Source organism: Rissa tridactyla, chromosome 11, assembly GCF_028500815.1.
Source record: "Rissa tridactyla isolate bRisTri1 chromosome 11, bRisTri1.patW.cur.20221130, whole genome shotgun sequence".
NCBI lineage: Eukaryota > Metazoa > Chordata > Aves > Charadriiformes > Laridae > Rissa > Rissa tridactyla.
Genome location: NC_071476.1, coordinates 1,328,910 through 1,349,703, shown reverse-complemented (window position 1 = coordinate 1,349,703; position 20,794 = coordinate 1,328,910). Strand labels below are relative to the sequence as shown.

Here is a 20,794-nt window from a genome sequence, read left to right as displayed (position 1 = left end):
GCCAAACTGCCCCGAGGAGAGAAGTCACCAGAAGTCACCCTGGCAGGGTGCGAGTAGGTAAAATAGCCCTAGTTAAAAAAAAAAAAAAAAATAGGCGTTGTCAAAAAGAAAACTGCTGTCTTCGGGCTGGGGGGGAGCAAATGGTGATCCTTAATGTGATCAAACACACGTATCACAAAAACGGGGACCAGCTGATTCCTACACTCAGCATTGTAGCACTACGGAAAACCGGGTATAAAACTGCGTTTACGCACACCTTTCTAAGGGCCAGCAAAGCCGGAGAGATGCGCAGGGAGCTGCGTTTGCCCGTCTTTCCCGCTAACGTTTTTGTGGGGCGAGAGCTGGAGTGAGCAATCCTTACGGGACGGACTTCGCCAACGCGCAACGGCTCCAGACGCTGCAGAGGCTGAAAAGTAGCGCTGGAAAACTACTTAAAGGCCTCCCCATACAAATTTGACCAGCGGGAGGAAAAAAAAAGCCAGCACCAATCCACCAGCGGCCCCCGCAGCCCTCCCCGGAGCTGCACAAGGCAGCAGCGGTCCATGGACCATCCCTTCTGGAGAACTTCCAACACAGCGACCGCCGCGCTGACGTACAGCCCGCTTCAGACCAAGGGGGCTTCCTGCCCCCGCTTCTCCTGACCCCCCCAAAAAATCCAGCAACGTCGGGTTCACTCCGACTTGGTTACTTTAATTCCAAACGCAGCTGGCTTCCCAACAACACAACGTGCTTCCAGCAGCCAGTCCCACCTTCCCAAGCGTGGTTTTTCTTTTTTTTTTAGACACCGCTATTGGCTTTCCCGTGTTTTCTATCTTATTTGCTAGGGATAATTTGAATTTTGAACCGACTGAAATCAAACTCCTCAACCGTCCCTGCCAGTTAGGAAAAAACGTTAGGAGCTGGTTCTCAAACATTCAGATGGTTTAAGCCCAAACTCTCGTCTATTTTAGAAAAATGATTGAGGTAACTTAGAAATTGAATTTAAAACTAATCAGGGAAGAAGGGGACTCAGAATGAAGAGGTTTTCCCACGCGGTACATTTCAGGAACTCTCTGCCTTGGCATAAAATGAAGCGCTTCCCTAGGAACAAGGAAGGAAACAGATCCTTCTGCTGCAAAACAGCCAAAAGCCAAGGCAGCCGGGGGCGGCACAATTCCAACCAAGGCTTTCCACTCAAATTCCGAGCCACAAACTTGTTTGCTCTTCTCATGGAGCCATCTCACCTTATGCAAATACATTCCCCTGAGCCCAGAGCGATGGACTCTGTGAATCGGCAGTGCTGGGACACTCGATAGGACTGACTAGGCACACGCCGTCGCTCCACGTTATCAGTGCTCCCGTTTCCAACAAAAAAAAAAAAAAAAAAAAAGCCCCAACCAAACAAAACCAACAAACAACCAGCCATAAAATTCCCAACTGTCCCATTATATCACCTAGCTGGAAGCATCTTTTGGGAGTCCAAACGTTCGTCAATCACGCCACCATCAGGCGTCCACATGAAGATGATTTCAAGCCTCAGCCTACAGTTATACCCTGATCATAAACACTCAAAAAGCATTTTTTCCCATTTACTCATGCACAGCTGCAGAGAAAATCAACCCAAAGCAAGCAGTGTCCAAGAGGGAGTTCTGCACCAGACAACGCCGAGAGGTCAGGAGCGTTCGCCCAGATGCTCTACAGAGCAGAGACAGAAGGTCCAGCTCATTCCTTACCTCCCTGCTCCCCCATAGCAGCCTTCCCCCTTTTCCTCCTGTTCCCCCTCAAGTTACACAGTTTATTTCTACAAGATCTAATTTGGCCTGAGTTTTGGCAGTTCTCGCTTCATCCCTGAACTTCCTGACCCGTAAGATACGGCCTGCTTGGCTTATCGGTATTTATTCCCTGACCCTGGCCCCCGCCAGCCCTCGCAGGCTTATTTCTGAGTTCCTTCTAGAGCTGGCTGTCCCGAGTTTTTCAGAAAATGGCTATTTTCTCAGCGTTTTTGAGTTGGAAAAAACAAAACCAAAAATGAACACACAGCCCCCCCCCACGCCCCGCCTTGAACGTTCTCCTCCAGCAGATTTCGCTAACCCCTGAGCTCTGCCGCACGAACCCTGCGGCAATGCACACGCTCCACCTCGGCTTGCTCTTACAAACAACTCTTTGTAGTGGGGTTGGCACCTAATGAAGGTAACTTCCACCTTTCAAGAAAAGCCCTGTTCCTAGGAACTCTCCAAGCCAGCAGCCTCCCCTCCTTCCTCTCCTCTCCCTCCTGAAAATACTCCTCTTACAGTAAGGAAGGTGCACCAGAGCTGTTTTCATCTCATCGCGCCCCCTTGCAGAACCCTTGCCCGAGTCTCCACGCCTTTCAGCACCTTTTCCACCACAGAATAGTTGCTTTTGGTTCACTCCGGTGGGAACGTTGCAGCATCATTTCTCCTAAAAGACAGCACATACCTTCCTAGGCCACCGGGCTCCTTTCCAGCGCCACATCCATGTTGCCGATCCGCAGTCCTGGCAGACAGCGCGTTTCTTGAATCTGCCGTGGGCCTGTTGATTCTTAATGAGCCGTCTCCAGCCGCACTTACCTCTTACTGGTATCGGTGCAAATCCATAGTCCTTTCCTCTAGCTTTTGCATTACCAATTAGCTATGAATAATTTAGAGTAGAAATTAAAAGGTTCGTTGCCAAGAGATCAGTCAGGCTGAGAAACAGCTTCTCAGCGCGAGCAGCGATGCCAAGTCTTATTTTTTTGTTACTTTTTCAACACCACTTCCTATACTTATGAAAGTGATGATGTGACATACCATGCGCGATAGCAACGAACTGGAGTTGATGACCCCCACGGTTCCCTTCTGCCCTGGCGTGACCACTGCAGAGGAGCACAAGTTCCTCTCCTCCCCTCCTTGCGCTCACCCTGGGCTATTTGCACAGCAGTCACAACCCCTCCCACCCTCGCTTCACAAGACTGACCAAGCCTCGCTCTTCTCATTCTCCTCTTCCCAGTCACTTGGGGTACCGCCGCTTGCTCCCTCCCATGGAAGTGAGGTGATCCCACACCATGGAAAAACATCCCATCGCTGGTGTCAGGATGGGGTCACCTTTCCACACCCAGGGACAGCACGAAGGGTCTACCAGAGTGTCCTTTAAGAACGTATTCTGTGATTTGAGGGAAAGTCTTTGTTTCACAATAGTAAAGAGTTCCCCACTAAAGCGCTGCCCAGAAACGCCCCATTTCCTGCCTCCACAGACTTTTAAGTGTGGCTAGAATGGAAACAGTCTAAATTATGTAGGTTGAAAGCTTTGACACATACAAAACATCTTTTTGAGAAAGATTCAATTCCGCAGAAACGCGGGCGTGGAAGAGCAGGACCCAGACCACTGATCAAAAGGAGTGAAAAAGAAGAGTTCGAGAAAAAAAATTCTCACAATTTTTTCCCCCTCATACACATCCAGCTGTTAATAATAGATTTGCAACGATCAGTGAAGCACGTGGTAAACCTAAATTTCTGCTCAACATGCAAGAAAACAAAACTGAGACACAGAACGAAAAGGTGGTGCAACTCATAATGCCATCCTGCCAGGTGAGACAGGAATAGCTTTGGGTTTTGCTTGGGGCTCCGCAGCAGCCTCTGGGAGCAAACGTGCCTCCGTGCCCTGCCATTGTCCTGGCTGTACTGGCGAAGATGGGGTGGCAGGGACCGGAGGAGGCCAGGAGGTACCACCAGGACACACAGCACTGAAATGGGAATGGGAGAGGGCATCAGAAGTTCCGCTGATCTCCAAGGGGAACAGAGAGCTACCGCTGCAGAAGAGCCTCTCAATCCATACGTAATTCATGGAATTTCGGGACAAGAATCACATAACCAGGTGTAAAAATCTTCAAATGTAATTTATTAAGACATTCAGCTATGTCTGTCAGTCTACATCCAAATTTACTACTAAAAATAAAATAGTATCACATTTCACATTAGGAATACCGACTTTGAAAAACACTTGAGTCAAGCCTATCGTATAAATAAGTGACTAATTTCTCTTCATATCAAAATTCACATAAAAAAATTGCCTGCCCCCTACTCCCACCTATTTCCCCACCCCAGTCCCTAGTTCTACTTGAAGCCATGATGCATGTAAAAATTTAAGTATGGACATGTCCTTGTCAAAGAAAAAAGGTGCAAACCTATTAACAGCTTTAGAAGTGGCATTTGCGGAGTCTGATCATACACGATAATGTACTCATTCCCAAAGTGCAAATATCGCCAGAGTTTAATACTGTTTTAATTCAGCTGCAAGAATTAAACATTACACAGCACAGTACTGCAAGGCCTCTATCTGTGCCCTAAAACTCATCCCACTTTCCTCCTGCACACGACAGCAGAGGTCAAAGTGTTCACTAGAGCTTTAGTTTACTTCATGCAGCCCAGACTGTGCCCATTATTAGCAAAAGTTTCATATACATCAAAATATTGAAGACTCCATCATAAGAGTCAAGAGTCACTATAGATTACATGAATTCAAATGCAATTGCCCCACCAAGAACACCCAAAGCATACACATGACATATTAAGAGTGCTTCCATCTTCCAGTACAATCACTGCTGTTGGATCTTTGATTTTTTGCTTACGCGCCATAAAAACTATTGTCAGTGACCAAAGCCGCACCTCAGCCAGAGACGAGCGAGTCGCGGCATTTAACGCCTCTCAGGTCCCCATGGACATGGCTTGTATGCGATACCCTCTTCCTGACCGAAACAAAAGCTAGCGCTCCGTCCGTCTGTCTACAACCTCTTGCAGACCTCTCGTTCCTCTTATCCCTCACCTACGTCTTGAAAACACTCTTTCACTGCAGTTTATTTCCAGACATCCTTCCTATGCCCGCAGTTCAGAGAGCTTCTGGAGTCATTTCTACTACATCTCACTGGAGTTAACCCTACCAAGCGGCCCACAGAAATCAGCATGGGAGATTACATTTTGACCAGCATTAATAGCTAAACTTCTTTCACAGTTGTGGAAGGATAGGTTTTTCTTCTGAGTCAAACTTGGATCTCTGAAATGTGTTTGTTCCCACGTCATCCTTTGTCACCTTAGACCTGGACGCAAACCCTCGGGTCTTGAGCAGGGCACCCCTCCAGGGCTGCGATTAGTTCTGCAGCACAAGCTGCTCCCTGGGTGGCCTCACAGCGGCTTGCGTCACTGTCCGTGCCCCGAGACCCCTCTGCCCCAGCAGCAGCCTCCAGGCTGTCCTGTCCTTCAGCAACCCGTCCATCGCTCTTGCTGGGGCTGCCTTTCGTATTTGGCCCATTGTCACGTTCAGCACCCGGGGGCTCAGCTGCATCTCCAGGTCTGGTGTTTTGCTCTGCACCAGGATTTGGCTGTTGAACTGGCTCTGGTCCCTGTCCCGGTAGCTGCAAAGGGCTCTTAAGTTGGCAGTGGCACAGAGGGCAGGTTTCTTGCACATACAGCCATTTCTTAAGACAACCCGCATGAAAGAAATGGCTACATGGTGTGATTACAGCAGTTTTCATATCCTGAAAGACAAACACACAAAAAAAAGAAAGATCGTATATTATTTGCAATGCAATTCCTCTCCTCTCACCCCACACATGTCATGAGTTCAACAGAGGCAGTCCGCAGGCAAGTAAGAGAACATTCCTTCCTTCCTACCAACAAGCCTCCACATCCACACACACACACAATTCAAACGCAGGGCAGGTCCGGCTGTTTATATTACAGGGATTAGAAATTAGGCAAAAAGCTTTGTTTATAAGGTATTACTACGCTTCAATAAAAGCTTGTGTAGGACGAGAGCCACAGGATTAGTTGGCTTAAGAAACAACTGCGCAAGTCAAAACCAGCAGACTTATAGGTACCACACGTAACAACAGCAAACCAGCAATGAAGCAACACCCTAACTCTGTCAGCTCAGACCCACATATTGCCAGGCCGGTGTTTTAAACATTGTCATTCAAGCCGGCACTGGTCCTTTTACTCTATGAGGAATTTGTATCAAGTTTGGAGTCAATCCAAGTGCATTCCAACTGCACACTACTAACCTTAGCGTGGTTCTTTCACTTTCATACGTAACTACGGTTTCTATCCAAGAGAAAGAGACTTTGCGGCTGCAGGCGTGATAAAGATACTACTTTCAGTATTAATTTTTAAGTTCCTTACATCTGCTGGCTTGCATTAGAAAGACCCTTAACCTTTTCACAATTAGGTTTCTGTTTATAAAACTGACATTGTGCATGAAATGATGTCTGTAGAGACCGAGCTGCTTCTATGAAATAACAACAAATCAGCTACTGAGTACACACTGTCTTTCAGTAACCAAATCTTCCACTAATGAAGAAAGAGCACATTTAGTGTTACTATCAAGAACAGCTCAACCCACACACAAGAGGTTTCAAAGCTGAAGTTTTGTTTGTTGGTAACTGGAGAAAAAAGAATGAAAGTTTAAACACATCCAAACTATCTCTTTATTCATAAAAACTCTCAGTGACTGCACTCCAAATCAATTTACATAAAGCAGAAAACTGAGTAATTCCAGTAACTTATTCAGCACAACATTACTCGTTAAAAGTAATTCAACTAACCTTATTTTACCGGTTGCAGACTGAACTTGACAATCTAGAGGTATTTAAATTCAAGTCACTCTTCTGACGCTTCCATTCTTACCTGGTAGCAGATGGCACAGATGTCATTGTGTTGCTCCAACTGCTCTTTTGTGGCAACGGGCAGTGATTTGATCTTATTCACAGCATCTCTACGAAGAAGGAAACTTTTCCACCCCAGTTGGGCCCGTAACCACACATTGTAATAGGAGTGAATGAAGATGATCACAGAACCCATGACAGTCCATTCCCCAAAGATCGTTTCTGAGACACCATATGCCACCACACAGAGAGCGACGAGGAATTCCAGCAGCCGGTACGTGCCGTTTACATAATAAATCACATCATCCATATTTTCTACTGGCTCTTTCCTGAACTCCTCCACCATAAACAAAACGTAAATGAAGAGCGTCCCAAGCACCTGTAACACAGCGCAAGACCGTGAGCTCAGCATTCAGTTCCGAACCGGAGCTTAAGTCATTCAGCGTCGTCCATAGAGCTCTGCACACACAACGCTCTCCAATCAGACGGAGGGCATGCAAGCCCCAAAGCAGTAAAATTGTTGCTGAACTTCTAGACAAGTGAAAGTCACTCTTCCGTGCAAAGGACTTAAGCTTGTTCCCCAGTACTTCCCCTTCTGTACTCTCCTGAGTCCAGAACGTACCCGAGTTGATTAAACAAAAGTGCTGAGCATCACGAGGGCAGATTTTATAAATTTAATAATAAAAAAAGAGCAAGTTATAACAAATAGACATAGTACAAACCATTTCCTGTATTTACACTACTTGTATTGAACATTAAATTACTTTCAAAGAGCCATAGCTAAGTAACAATACATAAATGAGTGTTCTGGAAAAAACCCTTTTTACTGCGATAGTGAAGTCCTCAAAAGCCTTCTGGCTTTACAATTTGAAATAGACTTTCACTCATCTATGTTCTCAACCCACTCCCAGGAGCTCCTTAGCCTCAGATACTGGATAAAGAAAGAGATTTTATATCATATCTTGTACTTCTGCCCTTCTATCATCCCTGTTCTTTTCTCATCATGTACTTCTCCCCCTGGAGTAACAGGATCACAGTTAATGCCAGGCTTCCCAGTTACTACAAGGCTAACATTCTTACCTGAAGAGAGGTTAGAATACTGCTGGAGATAATGATCAACAGCCAGAAATCCATGTGGAAAAACTGACAAATCATGTAGGCCATGTACGCAGGGAACACAAGTAAGAACAAACAGAGACTGACTGCTCGGAAGTGCTTCCACAGACTCCTGCAAACAACACAATAGGTTTTTATTTTTTAAGTCAGATTTGAGTGTCAGAGTAAGAATAGGCTGACTGCTGGATGTAGGCACGTTAGATGTTTGCTCAAGGCTTTAACTTGTTGAAAGGAGTTTCTGTTTTACTTGGGCACAGTCTCATTCCCAGCATTCGCGCCTACAATACACACAGTAGGAAAAGTTCCCTCTCATTTGACCTTCACTGCTTTCAATACAAAGACAAAGATTATAGGTAAAAATTCACCTACTGTAATTGTCATAATGGGTCAAGTCAGTGATTAGACAAATTAAGCACCTGAGATACTAAATGTTTCAGATGAAAGTCCATTAAAATAAAGACAATTATTAAATATGCATGGAACTGTTTGTACACTTTCCTATACAAACAGAATTCTCCCCAATTATACACTTATTATAACTCTTCTGTGTCTTTTTGCTAACACGCATGGGGCAAAGGTATTTCCTTTCCTCGCCAGATTTAACCCTGCTGCCTTTAGAAGTACATTCCCCAATTCAGAGATCATAAAAGAAGAAACGTAACGGGACTTGAACATTCACCTCTGCCAATCCTTACTCTGCTCCTATCATTTACTTCTTCCTCATCTCCTCCCCAACCTAAGCACACCATTGATCTTTTCACATCCCCCCGTCTGTGAAGGCTTTCAGAATATCTCCTGTAATTTACTATCCTAATGTTCCTCAGGTTGTTTAACCTCATTTAGCTCTGGAAATGAAGGTACAGAAAAAGTGAAAGTACTGGGGGGACAGGACGGCAGCAGGAACCGGCCAATTTAGTACAGTCTGAAGAAACATCAGAACGCTACTGTGAGGTCTGCAATTCTGTGGGTGAAGGAGAAAGGGACAGCTGAAGTGGAATTTATCCTGATCCTAGCGGATTTAAAACTACCCAAGAGATTTGGCAGAAGAGAGTTAAAACTCGCTGTCACCACAGACTGCTTGGTTAAGCTGGGCAGATGCTCATATGCTGCCTCTACTCCCTTTCCCTGCGTTACTATATTTGAACTTAACATTGCTGCAGGCAGAACACACTGGCTACAAGTAGCCTCTAAGCTAAACAAACTCTCTACACATAGATAAACCTTCTCTTTTATTTCCTCACAGGTTACAGAAAGGGAAAAGACACAAGCAATTAACAAAGATATAAACAGATGAATACAAGAACGCCAGATATCAATACAGCTCTTCAAAACCCAACTTAACAGCAATCCCACATGATCAGAACTTCTGGTACACTAATGCAAGCCTTCCACCTCTTATTTTCTGCCAGTAAACCCTATCATTTTGGGATCACAGCCTCACAAAAAAAATAGGTTTTACAATATCTAACACAAGGTCACTCCTAGAAAATTCCCAGTCTCAGTAGCTGTCTGAGACCGCTGCATCAGAAGGAAAACCTACCCAAGTGCAGAGGAGGTTAAGCAAAACCAATCCGCAAATCCACACAATGGAGTGTGGCTGGGGAGAGCACAGGCACCGGAGTCCTGGACTTGGTTAACTGAGTCCAGTGCACTGACACCCTTGTTAGGGAGAAAAATCCACTGAACGGTGTCATACTCAGAGTGGGCAGCCAGCGCCTGCAGAACAGCATGGTCTCGCACAGGCTGGATGGACTCAGTCCCGAGCAGGTGACCAAAGCCACCCCTGTTTGCCAGCACACGGCATGGTGAAAAGCATTCCTGTGTGCCCTGAGGGAGGAGGATAGAGAAGGGGAAAAACTAGAGAATTTAGACAAGAAAAGAAAACTGCATACAGAAAAGACACAGGGTAACTTTACAAGCTACTAAAAATCCAAATCAGTCCATCAATTACTCATTTACCACCTCCTAAAAGAGCATTGAGTAACTTTCAGTTTAGGAAACCAGTCTCTTACTTGTCCCTTGAGGCTCCCAAAGCCAGGACAATGGGATCAGCAATTTCCAGCATGGACTGAAGAATGGATGCCACCACAATGAAAAGAATAATACTGAGCAGGAACGCCCGATGCACAACTTGGAGCTCAATCAAACCTGTCTGCACAGCCAGGATCAGGAGTGTGACTCCTTCAGTCATTCCCCTGCAGATCAACACAGTCAAAAGAACAAACAATCACATCTTTTTCTGTGTCGTTGTTGGTTCAAAAATACATCTAGAAACACCAGGAAACAAGCTGTCTGTTTCTGCCACAACCCTTCAAATGTCACTGGTTTTAGCTTTTATTGATGTCCATGCTAAGGCTTTAACTGTAGAGGAATGTTTTCAAAAATGCTGAAGTGTTGGGGATTAGCAACTAGCAGATTTAAGAGCCCTGCTCCCGACCAGCAGCGTGTGGGCTGCATCCAGCCCAGGAGACACCACCCAGTGACAGAGTCCCCCCCCAGCACAAAGCATGTCAAGGACCCAGGCTGCGTCTTAAGAGGAGGAACCCACCAGCCTCAGTGCTGCCTACACAAGCCCGAAGCAGCCCTGCTACGTCTACACCCGGGCACCAGTCAGCCTTCTTCCTAGATCCCCATGAAGGCCCTCTTCACCTGTTGTACTTCCCCACCACCACCCTCCTGTCTGTCCTCTGGCCCTGGGGAAATATCCGTGACTCAACACCCCCCTGGTGCCCAGTTTAGACAAATTCAGCCATTTTTCAATTTATTCTCTCTGTACCTATACCAAATACAGCTGTCCACTTCTTTTTGGCTCAGAACCTTAGGCTGAATTTAGTATCTCTGAGGACCACAATTTAGCACCAGTATCTGACTCGGGTAAAGTACAGACCACCCAGAACCGCATGCTTCACCACAAGATGCTTTTAGGTAGACTACTCCTGGGCAACCCCGATTTATACCGGTTTTGCTTCCAGATCTTGGAATCCAAAATATTAAAACATTCTTTTGCATATAGCCTGAACTTTCTACAGAGCTAAGGGCTGAATAACTGAGAGTGTCACGCCCAGGATCCCAATTTCATATTAGACAAGTTGGGACAAGCATTAGCAAAAGGCAGCTTCTATATTTTGGTTATTTCCCATAGTAACTTACAGACAATCCATGCAATGCTGTGTTTTAAGCCTCAAAGTTAGTAAAGTTTCACACATGACTACAGGGTAAGTGAGGAAATGGAAATGTGTTTATATTATCCAAGCATGTGAAAATTTTCCAGTGACTCATGTATGTGAAAGCACTTACACAATCAAACTGTGCAATTATAAATCCCAAGTAACAGCCCTGAATTTGTTACAGAAATGAACCATCTCCCAAGACGTCTGGGACAAGCTGCTTTTTCACCTCAAATCCCTCCAATGTACACACAGACTGGCATACAAAAAGCCTGTCAAGGATAACTAAGAGTTCATAAGCTAAAAAAATTGTAACACAACATATATTTCTATATAAATCCCTTTTTGTCTGCTTCTTTTTAGACTCTAGGCACAACGAGGCACTTACCTGTTCATAGCAGGGTCATTCATGAATGCTCGGTAACCCTGCAAGTAAAACTTGCAGAGAGTCAGAACTCCCAAAGCAACAAAAGAGACTGTGAAGACCAAGCCCAGCAGCGAGTACGGAGTGCTACAGCATTCGGCAATACTGGGAGGAGAGAGTGGAAAAGAAAAAAAAAAAAAAAAAAAAAAAACAACACAACAAAAACCAGAAAAGGTCCATCAATTAAAAGCAACATTATGAGCTCTCCCCTCATCCTGTTAACAGTGCAAGCTGGTTTTAAAGCAAAATTGGATTGGTTTGATGAAAATATCAAAAGCCCTACGCTGCCATGAAGTCCTCCTATGAAAAGAAAAATTCCGTCAGTTCTTCCCAAGACACAGCTTCACCTCGGCTCCCTTGCTAACGCTGCCGTCAGGCTGGAGCTAGCGCTGGGCCATGGTACCTTCCAGTCCCTCGCCAGCGCTGTGCCACACGGTGGCACTCTCCTGCTTGCGTAGGGTTTCCGCAACCAAAAGTCAGTTTGACAGCCACAAGGCACCCAGGTTACTTGCTGGAATTTCAGGGGGCTACCAGAAACACAGAGTTAAAGCAGACGGATGCACGAAGGCTGTCTCCACTCAGATCCACAATAGAGCAAACAAACATCAATCTGATAAATGCTGCTGGGAGACCGGGGACTGCTGGTAGCATTCACATCAGGTTCAGGTAGGTAACAACCCACCCGTCCTTCAAACGGCTGAGCCAGAAGCAGCAGAACAAAACAGAGAAGAATATTCTCCCTCAGCAGGCATCTCCCTCTCTTTTGCTACAGCACTGAAGTCCCAAAGGCTGAGACGCCAGAATACGTTTGTTGATGCCAAGAATAGCTCTGCTTTATTTCAGCTCCCTCACCTTGGGGCCGCTCTTCTGCTGATCCTGGCACTGCAATATTTGGAGCAGCCTAAGCCCCGCAGCGTACTTGGGGTTCTGAAAGAGGACGCCGGCAGAACCAGGGCAGCGCAGTGCAGCGCACTGTATGCCCCAACACTTGGCGAAGAGCCAGCTGTCAGCCAGGGATTACACACCTGGAAATCCTCACATACGTAATCCAGGGTAATATACTGACACCCCCAGTAGTTTAAAAAAAAAAAAAATTAAAAAAAGGGGAAAAAAAAAATATTCACTTGTTCACCAGGATAGTAGTCTTGTGAGAGAAGTTACCAAAACCACGTCATGCTAATTAACCAACTAAAGAGCAAACTAGTCCAGCGCTCCAACAAGACAAAAGAGTTTTGAGGAAACATATGCTTCAAAAATAAACAAAGCTTGTCCAAGGAGACATTTACTTTGTCTCTTTTAATGACTACTTTTAACAGGAAATCTCCTCTGAAAGCAATTCACAGCAGAAAATGTTGATGTGTTTACATATGCTATTTGCAGTGCTTCTGGTAAGCCTTCAAATTCCACCTGTTTACAAAGCCAAGCAGGGCTGAAAAAGCTTTACATCTCCCTGCCAGTCAAGGCACTGAGAAACATCATATTTAAAGCAGCTACTTCTGTAGGATATCTGAGGAACTCTTAAGTTCTGCTTCAAAATACTCTAACAGAAATCAAGAATCCTGGCTTTTCTGCCTGATGCCCAATCCTTTTTTTGTCAGAGTAATTTTAGAACCCTTCTTAAACTTATTTCCAGATGATCTACTATACAAGGGTCTCAGAGGAGCTTAAGAGCTCAGAGAGAAGCCTGGGGAGCTTTCACTGTTATGTTTATGTGTCAAGCACAAGTTTATAAATTGTCCCAAAGAGCTGAACTCTGCAAAGTTTCTCAAAAATCACTGCAGTCACACACCCATGGAAAAGATTTTGAAAGGAACAACAAGGACAATGGAAGGTACAGAACAGCTTTTAAGCAGCAAGCATGCAAGCAAGAACTTTCCAGTCTGGGAAGTACAGACCTAGGCTACTCTCAATTTTAAAGAAGAGCAGAACTGTTTGTTCTCGCCCTCCCCCAGTACATGAATTGAGGGGCATGGAATGAAACTATATGGATTCAAATGATCAAAATGGATTTTTTTCCCATCATACAGACCAAGCTCAGCTGTGAAACCCCTTGCCTCAGGACCTTTCAAATGACACAAGTGTACACAAGTTCAAGGGCAGAAAGCACAAACTGATGGAATAGAAGTCTTTTGAGGGTTACTGAATACATAGGAACATGAAGTTGGATGCAGGACTGGAGGAAGATCAGGAAGCGTTCTGTTTGTCAGTTAATGGGTGGGTGTCTTTCCAGGTACCCACTTGCAGGCAGTGCTGGCAACAGGATCAGGATCCTAGGCTAGATCAGTACCTGGTCTGACCCAGCACAGCCACTCTGACGTTCTTACAAAGATCAGACACCGCTATTCTGCACACCCCAGTTGTGCTCACCTGAATTCCAGTTGCACTATTTTAGGCATTTAAAGGGCACGGATGCAGAATTCACTCACTTTCATGGAATAGTGCATTTTTCCTTCCATTTTATTAAATAGCCAGCACTACATTATTAACCAGCCTGACAAGGTATTTCATCTCCCTCCTAAGGGGTAAGGGGCTGTTAGGGGTAATACCTGAGTTTGTGTTTGTAAAATGAATAAGTGGTTATAATTTTTCTACTGTGACGGACCTGAGAACACTGAGAACATTTGCATAGTTTTTCCTGTATTTTTCCGATTGCAGGGAGAACTTCACAGAGACCAACAGGCATTCATTCACTCAAAGATCAAGCCAATGCAAGTCTGCAAAGCGAGTTCCCTGTTTTGCCATGAATAGAAGTCTCACAATTTGGGGTAGGAACCAATTCAACTTATTTACAAGGAAAAGGATCGCTCCGCCCCACCTCTGCTAACTGCTAAATGCAGTATTCTATTGTAGCAAACCTACAATTGCAGCAGAGATGAACAGAAGGAAAAACTTCAGACACCAATGGTTTAGTTAACGAACAGGTAACATAGTCAGTGCTTCTACATAACGCAGTGTGACACTGTAAGCAATTTTAATACTACATGCAATAAAATCCCCAGAATTTCTCCTTAAAGATAATGAATTTTGACAGCTTACACTATGGCACCATAGATAAATATACACACACAGAGGCAAGAAAAAGCTAAGGAATTGGAAAGTCTGATTGGAAAACTGTAGTGATGAGCAACTAACTCAAACAAGTTGCATTAGCAGAACTAACGATGTGTGGTCTCTAAAGAATATATCTTATGTTACCTGTATGTTTAGACAGCTATTACCTCTTTTCTCCCCATCCCACTATTACGCTATCTGATTTGCCTAACCCACCTTCTGCAACTCACCCAGCTCCTCTCTGCCCCACGCTCCTGCTCCCTTTTGTATGCTGTAATTTCTAGTTAAACAGCAGCCAACAATGGCACATAGGTTCCAGCCAGAAGAATCCCTCAAATGCTGCCTTTCTCACTAACAGCACTAGCACAGGCTTCTCTCCTTTATCTTACAACCAGTTTTTACAAAGCTTTTAGGAATTTGGCATCTTTAAGATCTTTACACCTCGGCCAAAACAACCACAAAGTTACTTTGGGAGTTGGGTACTTCGGCTGCTTGGATGAACTCAAGAACGTGTCCCATACCAGAATGATGAAACAAGACATACAGGGCTCAGAAAGCAGCACAATCATGAATTCAGATACCAGTTGGACTGAAGTTCATCTGAAATCTCAGACTTACAATCAATTTGCATACTGAAAACAACTTCTGGACCAAAGCTCTAATTACAACTCTTCCCTCATCAAAAGCATATTTTGCTTTCTTTGGGAACTCTCCCACAGTTTACTAACGCTGTCTGTTCTGACTGGGATCCATGTCTCTGAAGGACAAGTTTAACAGGGTTTACACACTTGGTTTCTGCAATAAGGACAAGTATTTGTTGGGTATCCAAATGCAATAAAATCAATCTACACATATAGTCTTTAAGAGAGCAGAAACATTCATTTCAGAAGATAGTCAACACAGAAAACTAACTATTTGCAGACTAGTTAATTACCTTGTCAAGAAGAGGAAGAGAAGCCTCTCTCTTGAGGCAGGCTGGTCCCGTGTACTGAAATAGGAATAGATCTGAAGAGCAAATAAGACAAGCCAAAACACCATGAAAAGAACTGGGACGACCAGCTGGTTCCACAGAGACATCCCCAGCGCCAGGAGACCATACACCTCCACCACCTGCGACAGACAGAAAAATGCAGTTTGTTATTGGTTCACAGCACCTGTGATTTGATAACAAAACGATAGACAATAACACAGCCACAAGGGAACTAAGCATAATTCACATGGCATTAGCCATTCCCAAGGAAAAGAAGAGGTCCATCAAACTACAGTTTGACAAAGGGAGAGGCCAGGTTCAGCAGTGACACATTACCACTGTCTGTCTTGAAGGAGGGAGAAGTACCCGACCATGCAAACAATCAGACCAGCTGAATGACCCTTCCTACGAATGACTGGCTCGAAGCCGCTGACAGCAGCCCGGTCACAGCCAGAGAGGGCACAGACACGTGCCTCCAGCTCATGCACAACCCTCTCCGACCTTTTTGCCCAGCTTAAGTCACAGCAATGGTGTTTTCTCTGTAGCTACTGCTACACTGCACACAATAGACACTGAAATACGAGCCACATCACTTCAGCAAAATAAATCTGCTTTGCTGACCTGTTTTTAAGGGAAAAATTAATACCTCAGACATTTTATGTTTAAGTATCTCAAAAAAGAACACGTGTCAGACTTCTGACTGCTCCTAATTCACCAAGTGTTCTGAAACTCATGCTTAAGAGTTATTTCATAAAACTCTGAAGGTCAAATTATTTCTTTTGTATCGCAAAGACTACGTTACAATGCAGTCATTTCCAAGCAGCTGGAACTTCATAGAGCTGGACTTCATACAAAAGGTCAAAAGGAAATAATTCCTAACAACTATTTCCTCATCATCTGCTTCCCACAATGGCATACAATCCATAATGGCTAGCAAATTTTAGCAAATGCTAAAAAAGCTGCCTGTTTAGTCTTTGATGACAAGCATGTTGGTATGTTACGTCCACGGGACCTGCTGCAGTATGTGCTGTGGCTGATGGACAAGCAATACACCGCTGGCAGGGACACAGTGCCAAGCTCCCCCTTTTGGCTTCGCACACAGAGCTGTGAAGGAAGCGCATCTGCCCTCGGGAGACTCCCGTGGTGGCCTCTCCCTTGGCCTGGGACCAAGGCAAGCAATCCCGCGCAGCTCCTGGCAGAGCACTCCACCACATCGGAAGAGGGTCATGCTATGCTTATAATGTAGATTCATAACCCTGAGGTATTTCTGGCATCTTCTGCTGCAAGCAGACGGCCAAGGTTCTGGACCTGCTTTTAAATTACATCATTAGCCACAGTCTGAAACACACACACAGAAGCAGCTCTTAGGGCTGTCTCTCCTATGGTGCTGCATTTGGGAAATGCTCGCAGTGTTTAGCATCCCAAGGATTTTTTGCCACTGATATCAAAACAGCCTGTCTAAAATAATAGTAAACTCACAAACACCAGGATGAAGGCTTCACTGACAACTAACTACTACACAAAGTTATAGCAATGGAAATAGAAATAGGAAAATATTCAAGACAAAGCAGCAATATCCATCTCTGGAATAAGCACACTGAGCTTGATTTGTAGCGGAGTTGCAGCCAGTTAGTTATATGAACACACTACGAGTCAATTTTTTTTCTGTTCTGTTTCCGGAACATAGGCAAAGAGCAGCAAGCTCTTTAAAAACAAAAATCCTGGTTTCCCATATTGTCAATACAATGCAAAAACCATTCACACATAACTTTTCATTCCAACCCGCTCTCTACTGCATTTAGAAAAGCAGCACACAACACTACTACAAATCCACTGCCACATTATAGAGTTTCTACCATTTTCCCTGTATTCCCAAGGAAGAGACTTTCTGCCTTCTGCATAAAACGTAAGGAGAAAGAATATGATCAGTGCCCAAAGGCCACGTACAAGGAATACTTCTACCTCCTGATTATAACACTGTAATACAGCCTGGCATGCAAAGATTTGAAATACTGAAGAAGGGGAAGAGACAAGCAGTCCCACAGATGAGGAGATTTGTGTAGCGTCTGTGTTTAGAACACAACTCTGACCAAAAAAAAAAGAAGAAAAAAAAACAACAACAAACCACCAAACCTCACAAAAAACCCAGCAAGAAACAACTATTTCCCTGCTCAGCTTGGAATGTATTTGCAATTGAAACATTTGTAAGATGTTGAGGTGTTTTAAACATAAGAGCCTAATAAAAAAAAAATATATATACACGACTCTCAAATCTGTATCCAATTTGAATTTGACTTCAGGAACACTCTGCATGTGTTCACGCACATGGAAAATGGAAGTGTTGGTTTCAAACTGTTGTAAGTCTTAGAGCTGTACAAAGAGGTGCATCCGTTTTGCCTCAAATGTTACCACTCTACGTAAACTGTTAGTATGATTTTCCTGCTCTCCCTGGAAAACAAGGATATTGAAGTTTTGCCAGGTAGCTCCCAAATTAGTTTTTAATCAGCAAATCTACAAGCCCATTACAGACAAGATCAGACCATGCTAGGTGCTGCACAAGCACAGAAGGATAATCCTGCTACAAAGACCAATTACATACAAAACAAATAACGAGATGGTACCCATCAACATGACAGGCTGAGACCTTGGCACACCAGACACCTACTGCTGCCAAGTTTTTGTTTGTGTATGACAGATATGACAGCAAAGAAGAGCTTTAAAGAGGGCTTTGAAGGAGCTTAACCAAGTTAGTTTTCAGATTGCTCCTGCACTGAAGAGCAGAAGGCAGAAAACCAACGCCTTGGTTTGAAAAAAATCCAGCAAGTGGCAAGAGCTGAAAGAGCAGGTCAGTCAGAAGCCAAGTGCGCATCAATCTTTTTATACTGAAATATACAGATGGATGCATATATACATATAGTTTATTTTTATACAAATAATGTGAGGTGTGATGTTTCTGTGCCACTAAAAAACGTATCTTTTCAACCAAATATGTATCTGATGTCGAAGCGTTAACAAAATGGAAACCTGTCAGATCAGTCTTCTCTGTTTCCACTCTGTTGTTAGAGGTCTCAGCAATGCTGCTGCTCTAAAAAAATACTACAGACCTTTCAAATCACCGCCTGCGAGTTACAAGTCACCAACTCTAAGTTACAAATCACTGACTGTAGGTCAGTGATTATTACAGTCAAAATCAGCTTTAGTGTTACTCCCAATTTAACACTACTAAATTATAAATATTTTTCATACAGAAAGCATTTCTTGAAATGAACAGCTGCTACAATTCACATATGGGGATTACCTTGCTCACTTCATGAGGCTGTAAATAAATGCCGTTCTGCCACAATCTTGTCTCTTAGCCTGCATTTTGGGAAGGGCTAAGCAAAGGGGACATGCTCAGCTGGCCAGCAGCATCGTTCAGGCTAATGTCTTAACTGCTCAAATTATCAGCTACCATAAATTAAAGACGACGCTATGGATAGGAACACATTTTACTAAGAAAGCACGAGTTAAGTCACACACACAGTCGCACAGAAGACAGCCAGAGTACATTTTTGTTATGTCTTTCCTGCAAAAAAAAAGCTCAGGCCAAAGAAAATAAAGCCGTTACGTTCTCTCTTACCTGGACAAGCTCCCTGTATGCAGATTTTGCCAGGTTATAGGGCACCAGAAGATTTGATGCCAGGAAGTAGAGAACTTCCAAACCAGTGAAAATCATGGCAAATTTGTTGATGACGACGATGGTTTCCAAAGGGACCAGGCAAAGCCGTGCCAGCAGAGGGAGCATGTGAGCAGAGAAAAGCCAGATCTGTTTTGTTTTCATGACGCAGGAGCAGAGCGTACATACCACCAGCTGACCTGAAAAGGCGACACAGCATTTTATAATCAAGCTGATTATCCCCTTCAGGAAAAAACGAATTTTAATACGTTATCTTTCCATAATACAGTTATCAACATCCAGCATATTATGACAGTTCTAACTAGGACATAATCTGTTACGAAACCAGGCTCCTCCGCATCTTTTGCTGGGTCACGAAAGTTACCAATCTCAAACTACGCAAAGTGCACGCTTTCACTTCACAGATTAGTGAGATGTAAACCCAAAACACATGCAGAATCATACTCAGATTAATATGAAGTCCCAGGAATAAATCACGCAGAGGATAACCCAACAAATCATCTCCTCTTTTTCCTTAACATCCCCAGCTCAACCTAAATCCCATCAGTATCTGCATACACAGCAGTAGCTTTTCCGAAGCCCAGCTATACTACTATTTCATCCCGATCTATGCAGAAAAAGTAATGAGAGGTCCCAAACAGCTTTTAGAGCAACAATATTTATACTGTCAAGAGGAATTACTGGCCAAGAACAGCAACAGGAGAACAGCCAGGTCAGCAGCTGGGACTTCAATAATTTCATAATGCCCTGAGGCAGTTGCTCAAAATTATCACTGAAGCTTGCAAGTGACAGATAATTAACAACTAAATTCTCTTTAACAGTAGGCAACAACACAAGCACATCTCTCCCACACACCAAGAGAGCTGGAGGGTGGTATCTCTTGAACAGACCACTCCAGTACAGCTGCTCCATCAGAGTCACTGGAAGCTGTACCCCTTCTCTCGGAGGAACTGGAATGGGGTGAAATGCACACTGTCTGGATAAGAACAATTCTCACTCATCATTTTGCAGCAAGGAGAAATATTTATTGCATGTTATTTAAAAGCAGAACCTTGTTCACCATTTATGTCAGCCTACCTCCGAAAGCCACAATACGTGGTACTAAACCCCAGTACTTACGTGCGGTTTGGGAGCTACCTCCACTAGTGTTTGCATTTCACAACTCTTACCAAAACCATGAGTTAGCCGTAGCAAAACACAGAGTAACAAAATCAAGGCCTTTAATATCTCTAGGTCAGCACTAACTCCATGTGTTCACATAAGCTTACTGACCTTGTAAGCCCTTCTGGATGGGCTGGGGAGAGACGCTGCAAGAGGAGAAACAGCAGCACCAGGGTTTTGCTTTCATTCTGCCTCGCTTCCCTACCTAGGGAAGGGCTTCTGCTTTCAAAATAACTCCAACTGAACTGAAAGCACTCTCTAATCTCCACTAAAGCAAAGTTCTTCCTCCTTCATACTGTATTCTTTCAAGTTTAAGTCCTACTGTCAATTTGCTAGATGTATTTTTGAATTAGCAGGTGTCTTTTCAGAAGAAGCACCCTTGCTCTCAGCAAGGCACTATCAGCATCCTGGGCGGTATAAGCCTCGGAGAAAGTTACTCTACTCATCTTTTTAGAAGTTCAACAGACTCCAGGTCTGAAGCATTCTCCCTCTGCTTTGTTGTTCTCTGCCCACACACACATTGCTACAACCCTATTTAGGATACCACCAGCACGCTGCCGCGCCGTAATATTCAGGAGCCTGGCACAGTCAGCTTGCG

General features: G+C 44.2%; 2 protein-coding genes across 6 annotated transcripts in view; both read right to left on the bottom strand.

The window, feature by feature from the left end:
* The window catches only part of EBF1 (EBF transcription factor 1), a 298,786-nt gene extending 296,135 nt beyond the window's left edge, over positions 1-2,651 (bottom strand). Inside the window, exon 1 of one of the 2 annotated variants that reach the window (XM_054217556.1) lies at positions 2,437-2,651. The gene's annotated coding sequence lies outside the window, so the exon portion shown is untranslated. The remainder of the gene's footprint in view (positions 1-2,436) is intronic. The other variant, XM_054217563.1, reaches the window with a different exon arrangement.
* Positions 2,652-3,852: 1,201 nt separating this feature from the next.
* The window catches only part of RNF145 (ring finger protein 145), a 51,367-nt gene continuing 34,425 nt past the window's right edge, over positions 3,853-20,794 (bottom strand). For all 4 annotated transcript variants that reach the window (XM_054217581.1, XM_054217580.1, XM_054217582.1 and 1 more), the window contains 7 exons: positions 18,979-19,214; positions 15,324-15,499; positions 11,303-11,443; positions 9,760-9,942; positions 7,712-7,859; positions 6,654-7,010; positions 3,853-5,506 (listed from right to left, as the gene is read on the bottom strand). In XM_054217581.1, coding sequence (XP_054073556.1) covers positions 5,063-5,506; positions 6,654-7,010; positions 7,712-7,859; positions 9,760-9,942; positions 11,303-11,443; positions 15,324-15,499; positions 18,979-19,214 — 1,685 coding nt within the window. In that variant the 3' untranslated portion in view covers positions 3,853-5,062. The remainder of the gene's footprint in view (positions 5,507-6,653; positions 7,011-7,711; positions 7,860-9,759; positions 9,943-11,302; positions 11,444-15,323; positions 15,500-18,978; positions 19,215-20,794) is intronic.